Source organism: Parus major, chromosome 3, assembly GCF_001522545.3.
Source record: "Parus major isolate Abel chromosome 3, Parus_major1.1, whole genome shotgun sequence".
In the NCBI taxonomy this organism is placed as follows: domain Eukaryota; kingdom Metazoa; phylum Chordata; class Aves; order Passeriformes; family Paridae; genus Parus; species Parus major.
Genome location: NC_031770.1, coordinates 56,402,631 through 56,426,777, shown reverse-complemented (window position 1 = coordinate 56,426,777; position 24,147 = coordinate 56,402,631). Strand labels below are relative to the sequence as shown.

At 42.6% G+C, this 24,147-nt stretch overlaps 1 protein-coding gene across 1 annotated transcript in view; it reads right to left on the bottom strand.

Annotated features, from left to right (window-relative positions):
* Nucleotides 1–5,021: 5,021 nt before the first annotated feature.
* The window catches only part of LRP11 (LDL receptor related protein 11), a 59,187-nt gene continuing 40,061 nt past the window's right edge, over nt 5,022–24,147 (bottom strand). The window contains exons 3-9 of the mRNA XM_015620455.2: nt 23,733–24,141; nt 18,191–18,354; nt 15,531–15,672; nt 13,373–13,498; nt 12,429–12,638; nt 6,937–7,038; nt 5,022–6,619 (exon numbers count right to left, since the gene is read on the bottom strand). Coding sequence (XP_015475941.1) covers nt 6,465–6,619; nt 6,937–7,038; nt 12,429–12,638; nt 13,373–13,498; nt 15,531–15,672; nt 18,191–18,354; nt 23,733–24,141 — 1,308 coding nt within the window. The 3' untranslated portion in view covers nt 5,022–6,464. The remainder of the gene's footprint in view (nt 6,620–6,936; nt 7,039–12,428; nt 12,639–13,372; nt 13,499–15,530; nt 15,673–18,190; nt 18,355–23,732; nt 24,142–24,147) is intronic.

The following is a 24,147-nucleotide window of genomic DNA, read 5'->3' as shown; positions in this document are numbered from 1 at the left end:
TGACTTTTTCTGGAGGGAAACCAGCACACAACACACCAGCACTGCTGATGAAGCCACCTGGATGATTCCTGAAATGTTTTGTAGTCATCGAGTTTGAAATGGGCAATAATGCCTGGAGCCAGGGGGGCTCTGCATGGTAGGCTCTGGAGCTTCCAGCTGGCAGCAGTTCTCTCCAAATGTGCAGTGTTTTTGTGACAGGGTGACAAGCTCCAGGATTTTTGAGTGTGTAGGGACTGTGGAATTAACACATCAGCACAAAGAGGTAAAGTAAAATACTCAGAAGAAAATTCTGAACTACTGCTCTCCTTCCTGCCAGGAAGAAGGGTGTTAACCCATTCTTACAGTAGCAGTGTTTTCTTCCTTCTACTCATTAATGTGCCCCAGATTGTGCTGCTTTTGATTTAAATGCAGTTCACAGAAAGAGGACATGAAATAATTCCTTCTGAATTTTGACATGATACAAAGGTTGAGTGATTTGTGACTTCGGTTCTGTTTAGCTCATTTTAAACATATTAGGATGCAGTTCAAAAGATGGTTACCTTTATGGAACCTTGATCCCTGTCCCAAGCAATGTGGAAGAGGTGTTCTGCTGAAGTGAATGAGGGGTGGTCCTGGTTCAGAAAAAAAGGCAGATGGTGAGGTCACACAAGCACATTGTGCAGAACCAGACAAAAAAATTCAGAGGGGACATGTTGCCCCAGAGATGGCACAGGGGGATGCAGGAGATGATGAGCTCTGAAATTGGTCTTTTGCATTTCAGGATGTTCAGACTTCATAGATCAGGAAGGGTAAATTAGAGTTTAAGTACTGTGGTATACAATAGATGGCTTTGAGCATGGGGTTGAATTTGGTTTGATGAGTTCATACATTTTACCTTTGTTGGGTCTATTTGAGTTTTGTCCATCTGCTTTTAACTGTGAAATGTTGTGAACTGCAGACCAGTTGTTTAAGTGCACAGACACTCTTAAGGTATCATAACCCCCCTTTGCCTTTACTGTGAGTAACACACACTTGTGTGCTCAGACCCCCCAGCTGGCGAGGTTTGGGGGTTCCATGCCTTGGCCAGGTCTGAGGAAATAAGCATGGACTGAAACTTGGCCTTATGCTGGCAGAGGTGATGTAAACTTCCTTCTAGCTGGCCTATTTAACTCCCACACTTCATCCTTGACATACAGGGCTGCTTTCTGTTCCAGGTAGTAGTTTTTTACACAGCACAAATTCATGATGCAGCTGATGCACTCTGAAGTTTCCTGTGAAAGGCTGTTTCTGTTCTCTCGTGCTCTTGGCAGGGTGTTAATGAGAGGCTCAGCAGGATGTGCTTGGGAACTAAAATTGTATTTCTTTAAATTACTAATTGAGTGGACATAGCTATTGCTGAAATATGTATGGAGGAAATCCAGCTGCCCATTGAGAATTGCCTGAAAGCTTCAGGAAGGAAAAATGAAAATAATTCATTCTGTGTCTCATTATACCAAACTTAGAATTTCAGACAATCCTGTGCCTCTTAGCAAAACTTTTTTAGTAGCAACAGACTATTTTCAAAGACTGTTGATGGAGTTACTCTAAAATCTCACTTCAATTCTCTAAGGTTTCTTTGTAGTCCAGCCATTTTCATCACACGCTTCTGAGCAACTAACCTGGTAGATACCCTTGAAAACATTCCATAATGCTGCTGAGAAGCTAAAGTCTTTTTTCAGCCATGTTTGGGCTTATGTTTGCATTTATGTGTTTGTACTATGAACAGTCCATGTTTCTTGTTTACTATGTTCTGCCAAATCCTTTTTCAGCTATAATGGAGAAGTGGCATCTGAGATAAATCAGTAACTTTTATTGCAGGTGCCTTATGGACTAGGAGGACATCCTCAAACACCTCTGGTTAGGAAAATGGGTGATTCAGAGCACCTGCTACTGCTCTGATCAGAGCTCTAGAGAAGCTCCTCTCCTCTGGATATAGAGGCAGCCTCAGGATAGTCATCCCTTGGGCATGGAATTAGCCTTCAGAGATGCTTTCCCTATGGGCCCCATCTGTCCACTGGGCTGCCTGCTTTCAATTCCTCCACAGTCCTGCGCTCATTCAAGTTCCCTGTTCCCTCTGTATCTGTGTTGTCCAGTCATTTGGTTTGAATGTAGAAATCTTAAATGCATCTCTTTAATGCATTAGGATCTGTTAGTTTTAAGAACTATGTTAAAATGTCTTGCTCTGCCCTCTCTAGAACAGGACATTTCTACATTTCTACATTTCTACATTTCAACATTTCTGTTGGCCAAGGAAGTGGTGACTCTCAGTCCTCCACCGAACCTTTCTGCCTTATCTGGTTTCTGCCAGCTTGCTCAAAATACCCTTTTCATTGGTTTATGAGTGGTTGATAACTGTCAGTCAGGAGGACCCTTTTAACTGCAAAAAATCAAAATTTTAGCAGGTGTATTTAAAAACCTGTTTCTGAAGTGTGCTGATCCAGTCGTTCTAGATTTCTCATTGTTTGTATTTCAGGGCTTGAGTGCAGCTCACTTTTTTGTTGTTTTAAGTAACTAATACTTGAAAAATACAGAGCAGGGTTACTTTTACAGTGTTTTTTCCCTCTTTAAATATTCCTCATTTACAGCATATTTCCCTGTCACTCAGCTCAGACTGATTGTGTCATGGGTTCTTTTTCATTGCCTCTGTCTGGTCTTTATGCCCACCAGTGCTCTCTGAATCTTCTCTAGCTTTTCCTTTTGCTCTTACTCTTTTAGCTTTTACCATTAGAAATTGAAAAATCCCAATTCCTGATGCACATGAAAACAGCCAGCACAGACCTCAGTGATGCATGACTGTGGATTCTGTTAGGGCTTACTTGAAAGGCTCTCCCTTTGTTTTGGGGTGGCGTGTTTGTGTTGCTATTGGTTCATGCCTCTGACTGGCTCTGTGCAGTTTGGGATTGAAACTCTTACGCTTTATCTAGGATTTGAAAAGCAAATGGAGCATCACACTGACCTATTTCAGCCTTTTTGTTTTGCAAATGTGCTCTTGGAACTGCCCCTGCTATTATCCTACAGTGCTATGGAATGATTACAGCGAGATGTTCAGCCTAGGATCCCCTGCAAAAGTGGGCAGAAAGCAGCCCCCATATTATGGTAAAAAAACCCAAACCCTTACTTCTAAATATGGATCAAACCTAGGTAAGTATTGTTTGCCACTCTCAAGTATTTTGTACCCTTTAGCTGTCTGAAGGGCAAAACAGTTAAAAAAAAAAAAAAAGTCTAATTGAAATAAGAGTCTTGATCAACATTAAAATACACTGACAAATTTTAACGACCTCTCCTAACTCACAGAGGAGCAACATCCACAGACCTATGCAGTCAGGGTAGTCAATATTCTCTGCTTACCTAAACTGCTGGTAAGAATAGGTGGACTGAGCATATTAAAAGATAGGTAGATAGACAAACGTCAGTGTTTAGGACAGGAAAAACAGACCTGACAGACTTCAAATAGTGACAACTTTCACACAGAATGTCTCACTTCTGCTGCAGGATAAACACTCATAGGTCTCTTTTGACTCAGGATATTCTGTGATCTGTGATTGTGTGGAGCTCCCCAGCTCTGGGGTCTGCATGAGAGGCCAGGAATGCAGTTTTAGCAATGCAGCCATGAAGATGGGCTAGAAGCAATGCCTGCTCTGAGCACATCTTTGACATCAGAGGGAGAGCCCCAACCTTGGGAGTGGCTGGGTAGGCTACAGAAGTGGTGTCAGCAGGAGGCAGTGGCTGGAGCTGCCTGGGGAGAAAGGGAAAAGCATCCTGAGCATGTTGACAGTATTTTCTGCTACTCCCAGGTGTGCTCCAGCTCAGTAGTTCAGTATGACTTACTTAAAATCAAATAGAATGAAAGCTATTAAATGCAAACACATGGCACTGAGACCAGTGTGTGTGTGTTAATTGCAGGAGCTGCCAAGCCAATCTGTTACTTTGCTAACTTTGTCTTGCTCTCCATCCAGCTGTCAATGCCCCCAAGCTCTCTGGTAAGGTGAAAGCTATTTTATTTCACTCCTGTGAAAGTGTGGAGTGGCCTGCAGGGCAGCAACTGCCACCATCTCCTTTCCCAGAAAGAAGAGTCCCTGGGAACTGTGGCAACGCTAACACAGCACTAGCCAGACTCCTGTACCATACTTGCTGTCTGCTGCTCTCTGCTTGGAGGCATTCATTCTCAGCTGTCATATGCAAAATCAGTCAAAGTTTATTCCACTAGCAGCAGCACAGAAACAAAGCCTGCTCTTGGGTAAAGTGACTGGAAAGCTGAGCAGCCTCTTGCACCACGGCTGTATTGGCTGACTTGTGCTTTGTGCCAGATCTTGCTGTTGACCAGCCCGGCAGAACAAAACCAAACCTTTTGTTCTGCTGCTGGCTGTGTGCCAGGGTAATGGGTTTTGGTGATAGGAGCACCATGGGCACAGAGAGAAAAGACCATTTTCTTGCTGCTTTGGTAAGGTGGTGAAGGACATTTAGGTACTTAAAACCCAATGCAGATTTCAATGATGGAAAATAAGACCCCAACCAAATGGGCAGTGAATCTTCCCCAGGAGGCTGTATTTAATATGTGGTCTTTTGGGTCTTGCACTATTTGCCATGTCTGCTGCGGGCTGGCATGGAAGAGAGGCTGTACTCCCAAACTGGAAATGGGCAGCATCAGCAGATGGTGTCCTGGGCCCACTGTAACACTGAAGTACAATCAGACTTTGCCTCATGTGGCACGAGCAAGGAGCACTGTCAACCACATTCCCTGAGTGGTTGGCACAGCCAGCTTGACAACTACTGTCCTCCTCAGCTCAAGCACTGCTTGAGAGACAGGTCACACAGATAGATGCTCTGTCCTTCTCTGTCTCCCTGAAATAAGTATCTCAACAACTCCCCCCACCACACACATTCCAGCTTCTTATAAGGCTGTTTCACAGAAAGGAGAAATATAATATACTTCTGCCTGCTCTCATGATAGTCTTGTAGCACAAAATTTAGCTGGCAATAGAAACGAAAGACAATGCAATAAATATAAGAATAGAATTGGTTTATTAGATCTATTTTACATAAAGTAATCAAGAACAAATTACTTGAAGAACTGTTTGTATACCATGGCAATATTCTTGCTGACTCAAAGTTACTGAAGTACAAAAGACAACATACAAAATGATGCATGCCTCATTTGACTCTGGTTTTATTGAGACCCATGAGGAATGTGACATCCTTGGACAGCCAAACAAGACAGACAGCACAGTGTGTGTGTATATATGTATATATAACATGTACTGTACACATTTTACTGGTAACACATCTGCAGTTCACTCACACATATCAATTACTTGCTCTAATTCTATGAGAATTTTTCTGGGGTGAGGGCAGATCACCGAAGCTTTCAAGCTTTGCAGGGAGCTATGGGATAACCAGCAGGAATCCTACACTCCAGCCTCTTGAGTAGAATCTGCTGTGTGCTGCATTCTCACACTGTGGGCGGGTGGTGGGCTAGGTGTGGAAAAGGCTGAACAAGCCCTGAGCTCTGGGGAGAGACACAACTCTGGGACTGCACATGGAATCATAGAGGGGTTTGGGTTGGAAAGGACCTTAAAGATCATTTAGCTCCAGCCCCGCTGCCATGGGCAGAGACACCTTCCACTAGACCAGGTTGCTCAGGGCTCCATCCAGCCTGGCCTTGAACATTGCCAGCGATGGGGCATCCACAGCTTCTTTAGGCAGCAGTACATGACTGCTGTTGAGCACTGGGAAGTCCAAGCTCATCCGCTGAGGAGCGCATTTTTTCATTTCTGCATTTAGCAAGCATGGCTGTCTGCTAGCAGCATGGAAGTCTAAACCGAGTGAAAATAAGATGCCTTCTTCCTTAAATCCCAATTTTCTTTGCAAAAGCTGGTGCTTGGATAGCAATTGCTTTTAATTAACATAACAAGACACATTCTTTAAAGACAATACTCCCAGTGCATCAGGTGGAAAGAACACAACTGGTCTTTGCTGGATGGTGAAGGAACGTGTTGGCTGGAGCATCCTGGTCCCCACAGTGGTGGCAGCACTGAGAAGAGCAAGGTGGCACAGACTTCCTTCCACACCTTGGCCAACACAGCCGGGCTGTGGAGCCTTGGCTGCTCCAGTGCCCGGGCCCTGGGGTGCACTCAGCCCTGGCTGAGATCCCAACTGCTGTGAGGAGGGAAAGGGCACCCCACAACCAGTTTGGGGTCTCCTCACCTTGCAGTGTCTTCTGCACAACAATCAACTGGAGCTACTCTCTGGAGCCTGAATGTTTCTTATTTTCTGAGCAAGGACATCTACCCACTTTTTATATTATCACCGAAGGGGAAGAGTATGTTCTTCATCTCATAGGCTTCTTCTACACTTGAAAATAAACTACGGATTTTGGTCCTTTCATAGAGGCAGAGATTCATGGACACAGGAGAAAGGGGAGAAAACAACCAACCCAAATCCAGTTTTTAGAGATACATCCCATTGATGAGGTAATCAGACTCTTCAGATGTAATGGGCCGAGCTTTTTTGAGCTTCTGTTTCACTAAGCGCAGTCTGCAAGCAACCATAAGCAGCAGCAAAGCAGTGATTGCCAAGCCTAAGGCTAAGGGTAACACAGCACCTACAGTGAGGTTAAGAAAAATTACATTTTATTTAGCACAGCGAGATGCTGGTAGAGAAAACCTGGATTTTTTCTTTAAAAATACAGCTAGTTTATCACTTAGTTAGTTAGTTCATTTGTTAGTTAGTTAGTTAGTTAGTTAGTCCAATTACTAACATTGGAACAACTCATACTATGAAACTAAACTGTATGATCATGTTAGGGACAGTTCAGAATATGTAAGTACATTATTCAGTTCTTGACTACTTTACCTGTATCTAGAGCACCTGACTGGAAACCTGACATAATTCAAAATTAATTCACATGATTGGTCTTACCTGTTTCTGGGATTGGGTGACCACCTCCAACCTGATCTCTCTTTGGCATCATTATGCCATCCCCATTTTTATCATCTGTTCTTTTCCCTGAGGAACTGTTATCTGCACAAAATCAAGCAAGATGAATGAATACTGCAGTTCAGTGACTCAGGAAGCCTTATCCACACACAGGACACTAGTATTAAATAATGTGAAACACTTAAACATAGGGGGAAAAGAACAAACAGAAGAACAATTTAAGAACTTCTGATTGTGTAACTTGAATTTTTGAAATAATATGAAACTAAAGCTAAAATTTAAATTCAATTTTACCTCCCAAAGCACAATGCATCTCAACCAAAAGCAAGGGCACTTTGACTGCTGTGATACATTTGCTGGCAGCCTTCAGAACTGTGGGAGAGCTAGCAGAAACACACTATGCTACAGGATGGGTAGGATACGAATGTGAAATGTTGTAACTGGAATTACATATAGTGGTGGGTGCTAAGGAAGTGTTTAAGTCAATTTGGAACGTGCACTGTGTGTAAGTCACACCCACCACCACCAGCTCTGAAGAGCTGCAGAAGGTGTCCCTGGCAGTGGCAGCAGCAAATGTACACGACTGCTAATTACAGCTTAAATTGTTTCCTTGGTACTGACATAGAAGTCCATGCTAATGCCCCCACTCCCAGGCAGAACACAGCCTCCCAGGCTGCTGCTTCATTGCCCTGCCATTTTGCCTGGGGGGTGCATAAACACCAACTTCACTGCTGTGGAATGCTGTAGAAACAAGCCATGGCCCTCTCCTCACTGGGCTCCTGATGTTGTCCTGGCATGTAAAGTGGGCTTAAAAAATCCCTAAGAGTAAATTAAAATACCAGTATGGTATCAGAGATGTGCAAGACCACCTGAATGTAATTGACACCAACACCAGCAGCTGTTTTCTGCTTCTGTTTTTCCTGAATTAAACTAAATTAATATTTGTCTTTATTTTGAAAATACCCAAAAGACATCAGCTCTTTTTAAGAGCTGCTCCAGCCTGCATCTAAATGCCTGTTTTAGAAATTTGTTTCCCTGCCATTTAAGTAAAGTGAATTTTTAAGTCAACTGCTTGTAAAGAAATTTGGTAAATACAGAGAGAAGTTTAGTGGGAAATTTTTGGAAGTGTAGAAGAACAGAATCCTTTCAATACAGCTTGTAGGGTTTTGCTAGGACTTGTGGCTGTTCTTACACGCGTGGAGAGACTATCAGAGTCAATGCTGCTCAGTATCTTATCTGTTATCTCTACAACACAAAGAGCAATTTCCCCAAAGAAGTTTAGGAGCCTGGCATAAAGCATTTTACATGGGTTTAATTTGATTTTCACTTTCTCTTGATTTTCTAGTCTGTTCTGAGGAAATTGCCATTTACAGCCCTTTCCATTTACCCTAATTACAGATCTAGGTTACGGCTACTGCTGTGGGTGCCTCCACAGTAAAAACATGACTAAGGCTTGGGCACTCAGTCAAATGTTGTAATCCCAGCCCTGAACAGCACTGCACAGGCAGCCTGGGAGAGGCAGAGACCCTGTGCCAGGGGAACACAAAGCTGTTATGGTGATTTATACACTTGGGTTGGCTGTGCTGGAGAGTGCAAATTTTCAGGCTGCACGTGAATTCAACCCATCTGCATGACCCTGTTTGCTACTGGCCCCTGCTGCTTAGAAACCAGCCCACTGCTCAGCCAGAGTGCTGTGCTGCTACTGACTGTTTTCTATATTCATCTGCAAGTTCAGGAGTGCCAGAATATGCAGCTGGGCTTTAGAATTTCCCTGAAGAAGGAGACTGGGGCTATCTGGAGGCAGCCATGCAGAAATGCTGTGCTGGCCTTTTCAGGAGATGCAGCCTGGGTAACTTTACTACCATGGAGACATGTCTGCAGAGAGAGAAAGGACTCTTTTATTGACATCAAATGCCTCTTCCTCCATCCACTCTTGACTTTGAAAGAATATGTTTGGCCTTTCAGCTTGGGCTAAAGTAGACCTCCTGTTGCAGAAGACTCAGTGCCCTGAGTGTCTGAGGGGGTTATTTCAAAGTCAGACTTGGTGTTCCCCTGGACTTGACCTGCTGTAGAGGAATCCACTGAAAAGGCATGAGTGCAAAACAATATTTACCCATTGTAAACAATCAATGATTTTTGGGTTCTGTTTTGGTTGGTTGTGTTTTTTTTCTCTTTACTGTGAATAGATTCCCTGTTAGGCCAAGCAGAAGTTTTAAACAGTCCTTAACTTGGACTTGCATATTTTCCTCTGATCGCTGATACTTCAGTGTAAATCCTTAAAGTTTGTATCAAGTCAGAGCTAAGCATGAAGGGCCACTGTAAGGAAGGCTAAAGGAAATTTGGAACAGAAAAACTATTAAGAGAAAATGGATTCTGGAAAAAAGCTCCCCTAATATCACCCACATAGACAGAAAACTGTATCTGCTACCGAGAACTATCTCACAGTCCAAAACATTATAACTTAGCCCAGCTCCTCTGAAGAAAAGGAGGAAAGATAAATATGGTCATACTTGACAAGGAAGTCCCTTTATTAGACATCTTTATTGAATTCTCAAGAGATGAAAGCTGTTTATGGAGAGGTAAGTAGCAGAAGGGTCAGGCCTTTACTGATACTTTAGCTACCACTAATGAAAAAAACAAATGAAAAAAACAAAACAAAGGAACTCTCCAGTCCTACAATATCTTGGGAAAAACTTCTTTAAAAATCAACTGAAAGCTCCTGTATGAAGCATCAAGTCTAGCAGCTGGCTGGAATGTGCCACATGCTGTCTCCAGCAGATATAAACCTTCACTTCCTCTGCCTTCCAGTCACTGGATTTAAGAGCATTACGTTTTCCTTGTATTTCCATGATGATCTGAAACTGTCAGCTGAGAATTAAGAAAAATGTGGCCCTGAATTTTTCTCTTGCAAGTGAAAAACCGGAACATGTGCTGCCAGTGTAAAGCCATATCCTCTAATCTGTATCTTAAGTAGACAGCTTTTCACCATAGTGACATTAAAACCACTAAAGCTTATTTTCAAAATTTATGTAAAATGGTACATAAGAAGCCTGGATGTTCACAATGTCAGCTCCAGGCCAACAAGAACATGACTGCCTTGGTCCAACAAAGACCTCTACAGTGATTCAGAGGCAGAGGTTCTACCTGGACATGAGCAGCAGGAGACAATCCCTCCCAGAACAGCATTTCTGCCAGAGGAATTGTTGAACTTCTGAGACTGCTGGTATGATTCCTGCTCAGCATTGCTTACCTCTCCTCAAAAATGCACTAGCATTATTGCCATACTGGACACATTTCCAGATGAGCTTCATGGAGCTGCTCCAGCATTTCTGTGCCTCTCATTTTTGTACCACATAATTATTAGATTTGGTCTGTAACCTCCCTGAAATGGCAATGATGAAGGGAAGTCTAATTAATGGATCTGAGTGGATTTTAAGGAATAGGTTAGATGCTTGTCTCTTCAACTCCATAAAGACTGAGATGCTTCCCAGTGGGGCAAGACTTGAGTCTCTCTGGACCTCTGTGAATCACAAATGCACAGCATGGGATTCTGTGAAGTTTCAGTGTCTCCAGGAGAAGACAGCAGCTCAGAGCAGGTTTTGGCAGAGCAGTTTTTGGCAGCTGCCCTTCAGACCCATGTACCTTGCATGTACCTAGCACTCTTCACATCCCACCCCATGAACCCTAACTGGAATTGATCCATAGGTGATTTTAAACCTCACTGAGCTATTTGCTGCTCTTTTAGTTAGAAGTGTTGGGCTCCTAGGTCAGTAAAGATTGGATCCTTCTATTCCACAGGTAAATTATTAAGCATCTAAAATGAAATTTTGACTGAGCCTTGTCAAAAGAAAAATATTAAACCCACAAGAATTAAAACAGCTTGAAATCTTGCATGTTGAAAATTAGAAGATTAGAACAGGTACTGGTAGTGCACTAATCACTGAAGCCCCATCACACTTCCTAAGTTTTCTAAAAATCTTTTTCTTTGCTTGTGTACTGCTATGCCAAAGGCTACTTTTAGAGCAAAACTGGTGCAAATAAGTTACTGTGCAATGGGTAAACACAGAAAATGGTTATGCAAAAATGCTTCTGCATTCTACATCCAGTTACAACCCTTGATTACCAGTTGCTGAATGTGGTGACCTCAGTTCTGGTTTTATGCCTGGATTCACAAGCCAAATGATTTTTGAGACCTACTTAGCAGCTGACTTCCTACTGGAGTCTGCAAAGCCCTCTGGAAGTTTGATGTTTAGTTTGGGTGGCCCCATATCAGGTGTCACTCAAGACTGTGGGTGAGAAAGGTTTTAAGCAGACTTCAGAATTTTAGTCAGCAGTGAGGAGTCATCTAGAGGTCAGCTACACTGCCAGAAAAGGGGAAAACATTTGGGACAGGATTTTGCTATCATTCCCCACACATTCAGTGAGGCCATCAAATTCTTGAGAGCATTGTTTTCACTCCCTTTGCAGAGTTTTCACTTCTGCACTTCACAGAGGAAATACAAGCAACTTGAAGGAACGTTCAGGTGCCAGCCAGGGCATGCCCTTTTCCAGAGTTGACAGCAGAGGGCACTGAGCACTGCTCTGTTGTATCTGGAAAACTAAGCTGGTTATAAATAGATGTGTCTTGGGGCACATAAATCAGTCTAAACCATGAAGAAATAAAAGGGGGGTGGGGTGGGTGGGTATTGATTTTAGGCTCTGTGTGCAGAGTTTTGCTTTCATATAATTGCCATTTCAGATCATTTTAATTCATCATCATGAACCTTAAAAGACACATCAATTTCACTGCAGCTTCTGGAGCTTTACCAAGGCCAGGGTTGGGGCTCTGCCTGTAACCTCACACAATGACTCACTACAGGCTCGCAGCCACTGTGCAGAACAATACCGGGGACATGTACGCGGACACCTGAGTAGCTTGTTATCAACGCCTAAGACTTTTCCTTTTGTACAGTGATGAAACACTTCTCCTGCCCTGGAGACAGAGTTCAGAAAAAAACAATGCCCATAATAGTAAAAGATATTAGTTCAGGGAAAAGAAAAAAAAAAAAAAAAAAGAAGTAATACTTAGCACCAGGAGAAAAGCAATTACTTTCACCCAAGTTGAACAGTATCTTATTATGTTCTCCTGAAGTACTCCCCTACAGATTTAAAGAGCCTTAATATATCAGCCTACACAGCTGAACCTGTGGCAGAATTTTTATTTAGTTCACTGCACATTCTGTTCTTTAGACTGTATTACTTTCCTAGCATTCCTACATTTTAACTTCATTTTCCACCTAGTAAAAAACAGACTTGACAATAATAAATTAAAACCTACTTAGAACTTCATTATTACAGGTTTCTTTTGTATTTATTTAGGTTTGAAATTTTTTTCCTCTCAGCCGGGAACCAAAAGACAATTAAATTAAATTTAAGGTGCAAGACACTTCCTTTCTTTAAGGAGAAGGATTTATTGAAACTTATTCAAATCTTACCTGGCACAAATCCACTGATTTGTTTCTTTGGTCCCTGAGAAAGCGATTGGTTAGACATGTCTGCATCCACTGAGAGAAGTGGCTGATTTCTGGCAGTGGCTTTCAGGGTGTTCTCTGCAGAGTTCTCCTCTGTGTTTTCAGTCAGTCCTGCAGTCCTTTGCTGGGTAGTGCCAAGAGCTGCATGTGTCACCGTCTTCCGACCCGAGCTGACTGTTAACAGAAACCAAAATTTTTGTACAACATTGAAGGGAATGGAAGTGTTCTTAAGGAAGACTGTCCAAGATAGGCCTTGGGGCAGAGTAAACAATTTCCTCAGGTTCACACATATGATAAAATGTGAGTCACAGATACCTAACACTTACTTGCTTGCAAGAGTACACTCATGACCCCTACAGTGAAATCCAGCAACTAAAATATAATGGAAGAGTGGTTAGCCATTGTGCCCATTGACCCTCTGATGGTTTTTGTTCACTTAGCTGAGCGTGGGCACATGCTGAGGGATGACTAATGAGAACAAACAGCATGATGGTGAATCAACCGGTTCCCTTGCGTGTCCACAGTGCTTCAGATTCTTGCAGAGTGTCTAACAGCACTGTGAAGGGTAACAGCACTGTGAAGGGCACCTCTGAGACACTCTTTCAGACAGACACCACAGCGCTTGTTTCCAGAATCATCATGCAAGTGCAAAACCGATCTTTTAACTGCTGAACACCAAACCTGACACTTAGGGACCCTTGAGAGTTTTAATATGCTTTGAAGAAAATTTCTGAGCACCTGAGTATGCAGATATTAAACCTTCCCACGTGCTAATTCCAATGAAAGGCCAGGAGCAAACTGCTTGCTCACAGGGAGAGAGGCCACAGAAGCGGCATTGTCCCCCTTTGGTGACTGAGGCTGTGGTTACTTTCACAGTTTGCTGTGCCTCTGTGGCCTGGCACACTTACGATTCTGGCAGAAAGTCTCGTCTGATCCATCAGGACACTGTCTCACACCATCACACGCAAACGTGATGTCAATGCAGCAGCCATCATCACAGATAAACTGGTAGCGAGAGCAAACCCCAACACAGGCTGTTGAGAAACAATTCCCAAATTAGCAAAAGAGAAACCCAAGTAGTAAATACTGAGTCAGTGACTAAATTCTGTAGCATGGAGGAAAAAGCAAAACCACGCTATGTCAAGAAGCACCATGAACAAGGCAGAAAGTTCAGACTCAGCTATGTGACATTGTACTGACACAGAAAGACAGGCAACAGCTGTTCTTGGCACCTTCATCACTAGCCTGGAAATCTCTTTATTACAGGAAAACTCAACCTGTTGCACCTTACACCCTGTGCAGCACCCTTACAGTGCTTTGAATTCTGTTGGCCTAAGCTGAAAGGGGATCTTCCTGGGCTTAAAAGATGCAGAACAGCCCTGAAAATAAATGAAATATCAGTGGCTGTAATTGCATCCCTCCAACACATAATTCCTACTACATATCCATTCAACACCAATATGTTGTTTTACATACACACATTTGGACTATATGGGATATTTTATGGCATATTTTCTGCAACCTAATTAAAATACTTAAAGAATGCTCATTATTTATTGACATCAGCAATTCAGTGACTTCAATACAGCACACACCAGAATAGGACTAGGTCATGCTCTTACAAATTACTTCCACCAGAAAGAACTGACTGCTGCCTGCTTTCACATTTAGATTCCCCTGGAAATGGAGACTATCCCTGGATGCTCCATTTTGCATACTCAAAGCTCTCCTGAAACCCATTCTGATTCTGTAATTATCAAGTGTTTACATTTGTGCTTTTGTCTTTCCAACAGCAGTGCAGTTCATCACTTTGCAAAGCACTACCATGTTCAGTTGTTCAATGCTTGATTAGTGTCATAAGAGCAAATCAATTTGCATAAGGGAGTCACAGCCTTTGGTTGTTATCCTGCTGTGCACCAAACGCTGCACCACGCTATGGGAAGTATGCCAGGAATGTAGACAACTGTTTAAAACCCCCTAAAATCTGAAAATGCGTCTCCTGAACTTCAGCACTAGTAATAGCAGTGATCTTGCATGTACTAAGGCATCAGGAACTTGTTTAGCTGTAGCAGTAGCACTTGAATTGCTTATGTATCTGGGGAATTAAAAAAAAAGACAGCAAATCCCCTATGTGTCCCATAAAAAAGATATCCCAGATACCCACAGCAGCAAATAAACAAACCAGCAAACCTCTCTGGCTGCTTTAGCTGAATTAAACATTAATGAACACAACCCTATCATCCATTACTGGAACACAGGCACTATTAAGCAGATTTTTTGGAATAACAGCTTATTGCCACAGGGACTACCCTCTCACATAGAGATACTGTGCTGGTGCAGAGCAAGATTTTTACTGGTTCTGCTGAACATGGAGATAATGCTATTTAACTTTTACTTTGTGCCAGAGCAGCAGATCTGCATTAGCAAGTTCTTAATTACAATGTAATTAGAAGTTATTACATTTAAAAGCAGGACTGACAGCCACTGAAATCTAGCTTACTTTCTACTTTTTATATGTTTCTGAAGCTCAGAGTTTAAAAATGATGGGTCAGCTCCAGTTCCACCTTCCCCAGTACCATTAAGGCTTCAATAATAACCATCAGATGGAAAAACTTAAATGCACTGAAACAAAAAACCATGCCAACCTTCAGACCAAAGATGAAGGTCAGTATTGTTATTAGTCTGCCTCAAACACACTATGAAGTAATTTTAACTGGGTCTTCCCTATAGCATATATATTCCCTGTCATGTTGCCCACATCATCTGACTGTTACAATGCACCTGATACCTGTGTCAATATTTCATTCACTCTTCCAACCCTGCATGCTTATTAGCAATAAAAGGACAAACATTCAGTGCCTGAAAGTATTACTGCTCTAACAGGCAAGTGATGCTTGTTTGAAAAAGTGATTCAAAGCTGAAAGAGATGTCATTATGTAATGAACAAGGGCAAAATAAAACACTGAAAATGGAGATGAACATTTTTATCTTTACAAAGACCCTTGCTCTAAACTGAATACCACACCCTGGGTGTCACAGAGGCAACAGCTCCAGTCATTTTCTCACCTGCTGCAGAATGAACCATGGGCAGAATAGTCACAGAGACGTTGTCAGAGCTCCGCTGACCTGCAGTGTCTGTCACTGTTAGCTGGAAAATATACCCACCTTCCTGCATGTGGGACAGTTTCAGTGTTCCTGGCTGTGGTACCTGAGTAAAGGCACACAGACACAGTAAAAAAACCAAAACATATTAGTACAATGGATCCATCCATGACTTTCCAAGAATAAGGAGCTCATTATGCAGATTAAATACTTCCTGCAGTCTAGTCAGCCTATTCAAGCATGTATTTCAGCATGGAACATTTGATCTCTTTTTTTTGTTTTTGCATCCATTTGTAAAAAACCCACAACATCCAGGTAGTGTTTTCATAATCTACTCAGTTACCTGGAGCTGTGGATCTCAGCACACAAATGGAGAACACATGGTCACATACAAATTTAACTCAATTTTTGAGTAATTAGAAATGTAATTTTAGAGGATACACAGTAAATTATTGGCTTTTTGCTCTCTATCAAGTTAGTCTGTAGACAATATAACATGGATCCACAGAAATAAATTTTCATGCCTGAAAGAGAACAAGAATTTTTAATTAATATGGTCACAGAGTCCTAGACCTTCCATTACAGAAGAGTGTATTGATAAACACGTTTTTTCTCTTAGTGAGAAAATTTCCTAATTGAAATTTCTTTCCTTTTCTATTTACATGAATGCACTCTGTTATCTGATCAGACTGTTGAGTACCTCCTGAGAGAGCATATGACCCCTTAGTATTTTATTCTTTATTGTGTTAAAGACATTATTATGCTCTAAAAAAAACACCTGCTGTTGTTCACTGTGACTGCTGGGAGAGCAAATGTGGTATTTAAAACTCATGAGCCATGGAGCCCAAGCCTCTTCTCAGTGCAGAGACAGAGAAATGCCACTGACTTCTGAATATGCCACCACTCCTCCCAGTGACCTCTGGGCTTTCCTTTTTATCTTCATGCTACCCTGAAGAATGCTGGCCTGTATCTGCTTACACAGAAACTTTGTCTCAAAACAGATAATCAGTATTTTAAAAAAGCCCCAACCCATTACCATCCCTAAGTGTCCAATAGCTGTGCAGCTGTACAGAGTAGGGGTTGCAATCAGAGAAGCAAATTGTCTAAAAAAGCAATATTCTGCCACAATAGGAAAAGAAATGGCTTCCTTCTACAGTATAAGATCTCTTTATAGAAGTCCTTCCCTCTCCTCTGCCTTCTATTTATTCTTTGCTACATAAGAGCAATGCAACAGCTGTCTTTTATCTTATTTAAACACACTCTATTCTCCCTTGTAGCTATGGATTCATACATTATTCTCAAAGAATAAATGACACGAAATCCAGTAACTCCAGGGCAGTAACCAAGGCACTAAAGACTCAGCTGAAGAATGCATGAAAAAAATCACAGTTATTAATTCAACTCTAAAATTTAAATTATCATGGCTAATCACCAGGGAACATATCTGTAGGAGAAATCCCTGCTCATTTGAACACAATGGAGAAGTATTTATTTAAGCATAAATGCGTGTCAAATTCATATTCTGTTAACAAATACAAAGAAGCCACCAAGGTTAACATGAATTTTACAAGTTTGAATGGCTATAAGACTTGTCTCTATTTTGTAAAGTGACTTTGAATAATATTAAAAATATAAACTTTAAATGTTTGTATTTAATTCTAATTTTTTTTACTCTATGTTACTAAATCACAGATTAATTTTAAAAGTATTTAACTGCTCTTTAAAGCAAAGAATGCTGCAAGGGGTCAGATTAACAAGTCTTTGATAATAAAGTGTGCCTTTTGTCTAGATATCTAGCAACTATTCTTAAAGCTTCATTTTGGTTCACACTCTCACTTCTACATATCCCTCCTGCTCTAGGTGGAGTTCCCAGTGTGTCTTGGATGTTGTAGGCTGTGAACAAACTATGAGTAGAGTCTGTGGACTTGAGACATTTTTTTCTTTCTCTCTTTTTCTGCTGATTCCAGAGCGCTGACAAAAAAGACTAAAATTAATAATCCCTCTCTTCATAGGTAATTTTAATCTGAAACCAAAGCAGAAAATGTATGGATAAAATATCTCATAAGGTCTTCATCATGTTTCTTTGTACTTTCTCCATAAACACTGACAGGAGACTGTTGGTGAAAATCCCTTATTATTTTTAGTAACTGAATTACTGAGGGGTCTCTAACTGGGGTGACAGAAGCTGAAAACCAAGTTTAATGAGTACAAATAAAGCAGAGCTCAAATACAGTGGAGAATTATCATCTACTTGTTTGCTGCTGGCTGTCCCATGCCATCCAGGATAGAGATTAACTGTGTAAGCCACTAGAAATAATCAATGGAACTACCCAGGGACACACTGTAGTCTCCTTCACTGGAGGTCTTCAAGATGGGATTGGATAGATAAAATAATCTCATTGAGGCTCCTTGTCCCACAACAGTTGGACCAGATGATTTCTTGAGGTCCCTTCCAACCTGGGCTGCTCTACATTTCTGTGAAACAAATGTTGGAGTTGTACAGGCATCCTAACTTTGGCACCTGGTAGACAGATTTGAATATATTTAATATTTTTAGCTGTACAATTAAAACTTGAACTCAACAATCTGGAAGTAAGTGGCCACAAGGGAGACTGCACATGTACCTGCATTTCAACCGATGAGTCGCCCTGCAGCAGCGTCCACTCGTAGTGCACAATTCCATGGTCATCGGAACTTTCTCGGCCATCCAAAAGCACCCAGTCCACAGGTGACTGCAGCACAATGTCTTGGCCTGCCTTACACTGTGGAGGCTCATCATATTCTTCTTCTTCAATAAAAAAAGAGAAGATCAGTTCTTTATGAGGGGAGGCTGAATGATTATTTATATGAAACACCTTTTTTTTTCTTGGTTAAGGCATTGTTTCACCTCTGTGCAACTTACTGAAAGAGAAACATGCTCATTAGCATGCATTTTGTTAAGCAAATTAGTATCTGCTTCAATCTTAGTTAATTGTCCTATGATGTCTTCAGGAATTAACATTAGAAGCACATGGCACAGAAAACCTCACTAGGTACCTGGATGTTTCAGCAATACAACAAACAGGATTAGCATCAGTGTACTTTTTAAATCTGAACTAAGGAAAATAGTTTTAAATATGACTTACATACAGATGGTAGCTACAGCACATTTTTTTATACCTTTTATAGTACACTGCATAATTCAGTAGGCTTCTAGTCCCTATTTATAATACATCATTATAGGAATGAAAGACTTATTTAGCATACGGTGGCACCCTGATGAAGCAGTGTACATGACCATTAAAAATCATCAGAGACTACCAATTTTAAGTGCTTCATTTAAGACATAGAAAACTTGATTTTCAGAATATTTAGGATTTACAGAATTTTGCTATATTCAAATTACAATCCTTATTGGTTGAAATTGTGAGTGCCAAGTACTTTTGCCAATCAGACCCCAAGCTGTTGGGTTAGACTAACAAAAGTGAAGTTCTGTTAGGTGACACAGCCTGTCAGAAGTGGTTTAAGTCACTTCTTCTGCAGCCTTTGGACAGATCAGGGAAGAGAGAGGGATAAAAATCTGGTTCAACAAGTCAGCATTTGACAACTTTAGCCACAAGATCTTATCTTTTTACAGTTTCCCACTCAAGTCTCATTCCTTCTCTGGGCACCCTGAAGTGCCAGGGTGCTCTCTGTTCTTCAACCTCTGGAAAGGAGAAAACTCCCTGTAAAGGATACTGTTGTTATGCTCAGAAGAGCAATTACTGAAATCAAGGTTGTAACTGCACTCTGTGCAGGCAGAGCTGCACAAGGAAAGGTGTTTTCCCATCAGTGTGGGGAATATTCCTTGCATGTGCTCCTCAATAGTATCATGAATGTGCTTGAAGCCTTGGAACTCACGGGAGCAGTGGGACACTGTTTATCTCTGACTAAACAGCGAAATTCTTATTTCTTGTTTTTTTCAGTAGAAGGTCAGGCATAGAAAATGTCAAGGCAAATGCCTAAAGTTAGGAAAACATACAAGTAACTGAAACCAGGTCTAATAATAGAAACTATGAAACAGTTCTTGCTCATCTGACGACAAAGGAAGCTTTGCCTAATTTGTATACATACACTCGCTTCTCAAAACCAACTTTGTATAAAAAGCAACATCCAAGTATTGGAGTCCGCCAGGGCAAAGGGTTGGAAAGAGACTTTGCCCCAGGCCCTTGAAAAAATGATCTCCTTAAGACAGAGTGAGCAAAAACACATCCTCAATGTCCCCTGGAAAGTTATATGTTAATAGTACTAGAAAGTTCTATAGTTTGTCTGTTATTATTGGTTAGAATTTGGTGCAATGTTTTATATATTGCTAATCCCTGGTTTTTATTGGATCCTTTCCCTCAGACTCCATCCCTAACCTACCTTATATAAGTTTGGAACCTACCCTGACCCTTGCCTTTTTGGTGCACCCTATACTGTTGCTTGACTTATGTTTGTTGTTTTGGTATTTAAGACTTTTACTTTTGGGGTCACTGAATCGTGCCCATCCCTCGTTTATTTGTCACCCTCTTGAGGACCTCTCACAGAAGATCCCGAGGTAGCACCCAGCCAGACCAGCAAGGCCCAGCATGCTACATCCAAGTGCAAAAAAAAACCTCCAAAACTCAATAAAACCCCAAAACTAATCATTAATAAACACCATCATTATGGTGCCAGGGCAACTTTTATTTGCTATTATAAATTAGTTACATACAGTCTTCACACAATTAACTTTACAAGTGACTGTCAAAAAGAGACTGACCTGGGTCTCAAACAGCACAGTCCAATCTTCTGCTTCTGCCTTGGAAAAGGATTTCATACCTGTCTGGTTTAAATGATTTGATCAATGCCCTGCAGGGGCAGAGACAAGCCCCACTTCCCCTAAGCAATGAGGATACTCTCTTCCTGGACTAACTTTATACTCCAGCAGCATGAGTTGCAATGAAGGACCACTTCACATTGAGTCAGTCACAGAAATTCGTGCCAGCCCTTTGTAATGGATGAGTGAGGGACCACACAGACCTCTGGTCTCAAAGGATGGAAGCACCATCCTTTGCTTGTAAGTCACCAAACCATCTTCAGAAAGGTAAATCAATGGCAAAAAGATAGATTTGGCCTGATAGAGACATATGGCATGGGAGGAGACAGTCTATTGAGCTGAAGATTCTTTTTCCACAGAGAAGTTTTAAGCAATAGAACACATTATCCTTAGAGAGCGAAACATCTCCAAATCTGGGGAATAAGAAGTCAGCATAAAAAAACAGGGAGGCAAACTTTTTGGACACATGCTCCAAGGAGCCACTTGCAGCCACAGGTCAGCTGAAAAATTTTCTCTTAACTTCTGTTTTCAACTTCCATTTAAGTTGAATTTAAATAAGCAGTATGGAACTGAAATACCTGGTCAACACTCTGAGAAGCTGGAGCTAGCTGCATCCTAGAAAAAGGGGTGAAACACTTTTTTTCTTTGGGAGCAAACACAGTAAGTTTTTTTTAATTCTGCTTTTTTATTTATTCTACTCCCTCCATCCTTTTAACAGACTTGTCCTGCCAGTAATGAAGTTTCGAGCTAGTTTTCTGCATGAAGGCTTTGCCAACTCCTGAATGTGTTTGGTATTAGTTTATCTTGATGTTGAATCCTCCCATTGCTCACCACTAGTGATCTCAGATCACTGTATCCCAATGCACGAAAGTATTTTGGAATTATGAGGGCACCACATCTGTGGGCAAATGTTGGTTTGGTATTATCAAAAACAGAACAGTGGAAGACTCAACAACAAAGTTGAAATAAAAAAAGAAAAAGCAGCAGCTAACATGTGATCCTCTCATGGAAAAATATCTTGAAATGAAAAGTTCTGTCCTAAATTTCCTAAACTCATTCATGGGGTGACAGAAGGGAAAAGAGATGTGCCTTCATCATCCTGTTGTCCAGATTGTTTTTTTCAGTGTAATTCAAGAATGCACTGGTAGCAAAACATCACAGCAAATAATTCAATCTTAATTTTATCTCTCCTGGTCTCTGTCACATCTGACAGATGTTTGAATAAAAGTTCATTCTCCTTTGTGGCTTTGCTTCAGCTCCAGTGTAATTGCATTATGAAATCATAATCCCCTGTTTCCAATACCACCATCACCCACAAGGCAGACTTTTAAATAAAACCAACAGGACACAGAGCAATTTGCAGACTAGGAAGTGAAATTGCCTTGCAAGTCCACTGCTAGCAGTCAGAAAAGCTGCCAAAAAGGCAAAACATTTAAGAACTCCAGAATTCAAGAACTCAAGGAATTAAAGAAATTCAAGATTTCTAATAGGTAGAGCATCATTTGTACAATATATTATTTACATTGTGCCATAACTGCACTCTAAATTAATTCCAAGTTTTATTAGAATTAAGGCACTTCAAAATGAAGCCTAAGTCTCTGTGACTTTGATGTAAAATCTCATCTTAAGCCTTCTATCATGCAAGTGCATACAGGCTTATGAAATACAATTACCCTATAGCTACTACATAAATAATACCGTGGAACTAATACTCTTCCTGTTGAAAATATCAAAATCATACCTTGGGTTTTTCTGGTACCTTAAGCTTGCCTCATCTATAATGCTGTAAGATCCTTCTTTATAGCACTCTAATGTACCTGCCCATGCACTTTGCAAAAAATATTTAGGCATCATAATGCCCCTACAAACCAAGCCTCTGCTCTCTCATTTTTGCAGGAGATTCTCATTGAGATTGGCATTCTCATGAAACATACAGGACTGAATAGACCTCAAGCCTGAGGTCTCCCCTCCCAAGACAGCAGGGACATCTGGCCACTGTTTTCATCCACACCAACACCAGGTCTTCTTTCTGTTGCATGCAATGACTAATTTACTTCAGATGAGATCCTTCACTGCGTAAGATGCAGATGACATTTGGGAGAGTATTGTCCACATAGATAATGAAATTAAGTCAAAATTAGTCAGGAGGAGACTGTTTAATAACAGGAGGTGGGGGAAGGCAAATATATTCTTTGAATCAGGTGCTAGGAAACAGACTCCAAATTTAGAAAACCAGATTTTTTTTCATCTACAGCCACTTGCTCTGGATTATATTGTTCTTAAATATGCTTCGGAGTTGAACTGCTGCTTTTGATGTGGCCTAGTTTCCAGAGGTACTTGTGAAGAATGTCCATGCTACATCTGGACTACTGATGAGGTATCCTTGTCTTCTTCAGTCTAGCTCTCGAGTTCTTAAGCATGAAATATCTTGATTTAAGCGAGTAAAAAGCTGTCTTAGGCAATGACATTTGGACAGCACCCTCAAGAGGGCATGTGCTTGCTCTCAGGCAATGCACCAGGTTATGGCATAACTGGGACCAGCACTTCATTGCTTTCCAAGGTGCCCAATACGCACAGTTCCTGGGGAGCTGAGACTTCTGTGATTGCCCAGGGAGTGTGGGGCCAGTGAACATGCACATCCCACTTTCTGGCTCTCAGCCACCAGCTGGCTGCACAGTGCCCCACCAAGGGCTCTGCAGAGGAAGAGGTGTTAAGGGATGGGTTTCCCCAAGCCCAAACACCCCCAAAGCCCTCACAGAATCGGTCAGGTCGGAAGGGACGGCAGTGGGTCATCTGCTCCAGCCTCCCTGCTCAGGCAGGGTCGTCCCACAGCACATGGCACAGGATTGTGTCCAGATCATTCCCGAGTATCTCTAGTGAAGGACACTCCACATCCTCTCTGGACAGCCTGTTCCAATGCTCTGTCACCCACATAGTAAAGAAGTTCTTCATCATGTTCAGCTGGAACTTCCCGTGCATCAGTTTCTGTCCGCTGCCTCTTGGCCCACTGCTGGGCACCACCAAGAAGAGCCTGGAAACGTCCTCTTGGGACAGTCCTGCCCGTAAGGTATTTAACACTTCGGTAAGGTTCCCTCGGGCACGGCCGGGCGCCTGTCCCGGCCGAGGGAACCCCGCCGAACGGCACGGCGCAGCCCGGTTCTCCTCGGCCGCCCTCCCACCGCCGAGGCCCCCAGACCCAGGAGCGGGTTCCCGGCCCCGGGTCAGCCGCAGGGACGCGCCCGCTCCCCTGCAGCGGCTCCGCGGCCCTGTCGTCCCCGCGGCCCTGCCGCCCCCGCGCCGAGCGCCGCCATCTCCCTGCCGCCTTTCCCGCCGCGCAAGCCGCTTACCCGTGCGCGGCGGGGCGATGCCGGCGGTCCGGCGGCTGTAGGAGCTGTAGCCGCGGTGCGGGGCGAAGCGGCAGACGGGGCGGCCGCGGTGCGTGCAGTTGAAGAGGTAGCAGCCCGGCTCGGCAGCCGTGCCCCGCGGGCGGCCGGGCCCCTGCACCACGGCCAGCGTGCAGCGCGGCTCGGCGCAGCAGGCGTCCAGACACTGCCGCCAGCCCGACACGGCGCCGGGCGCCCGCAGGAAGGTGGCGCCGGCCGCGATGGAATCCTTGGTGCGGATGATGGAGTCGGGCCTGGCGGAGAAGCCGCCGCTTCCGCCGCACCGCTCCTCGCCGCCCCCTCCTCCGCCCGCTGTCGCCGGCGGTCCCGGCTCCTCCTGCTGCAGCTGCCGGCGGAACTCCTCCAGCAGCGTCTCCAC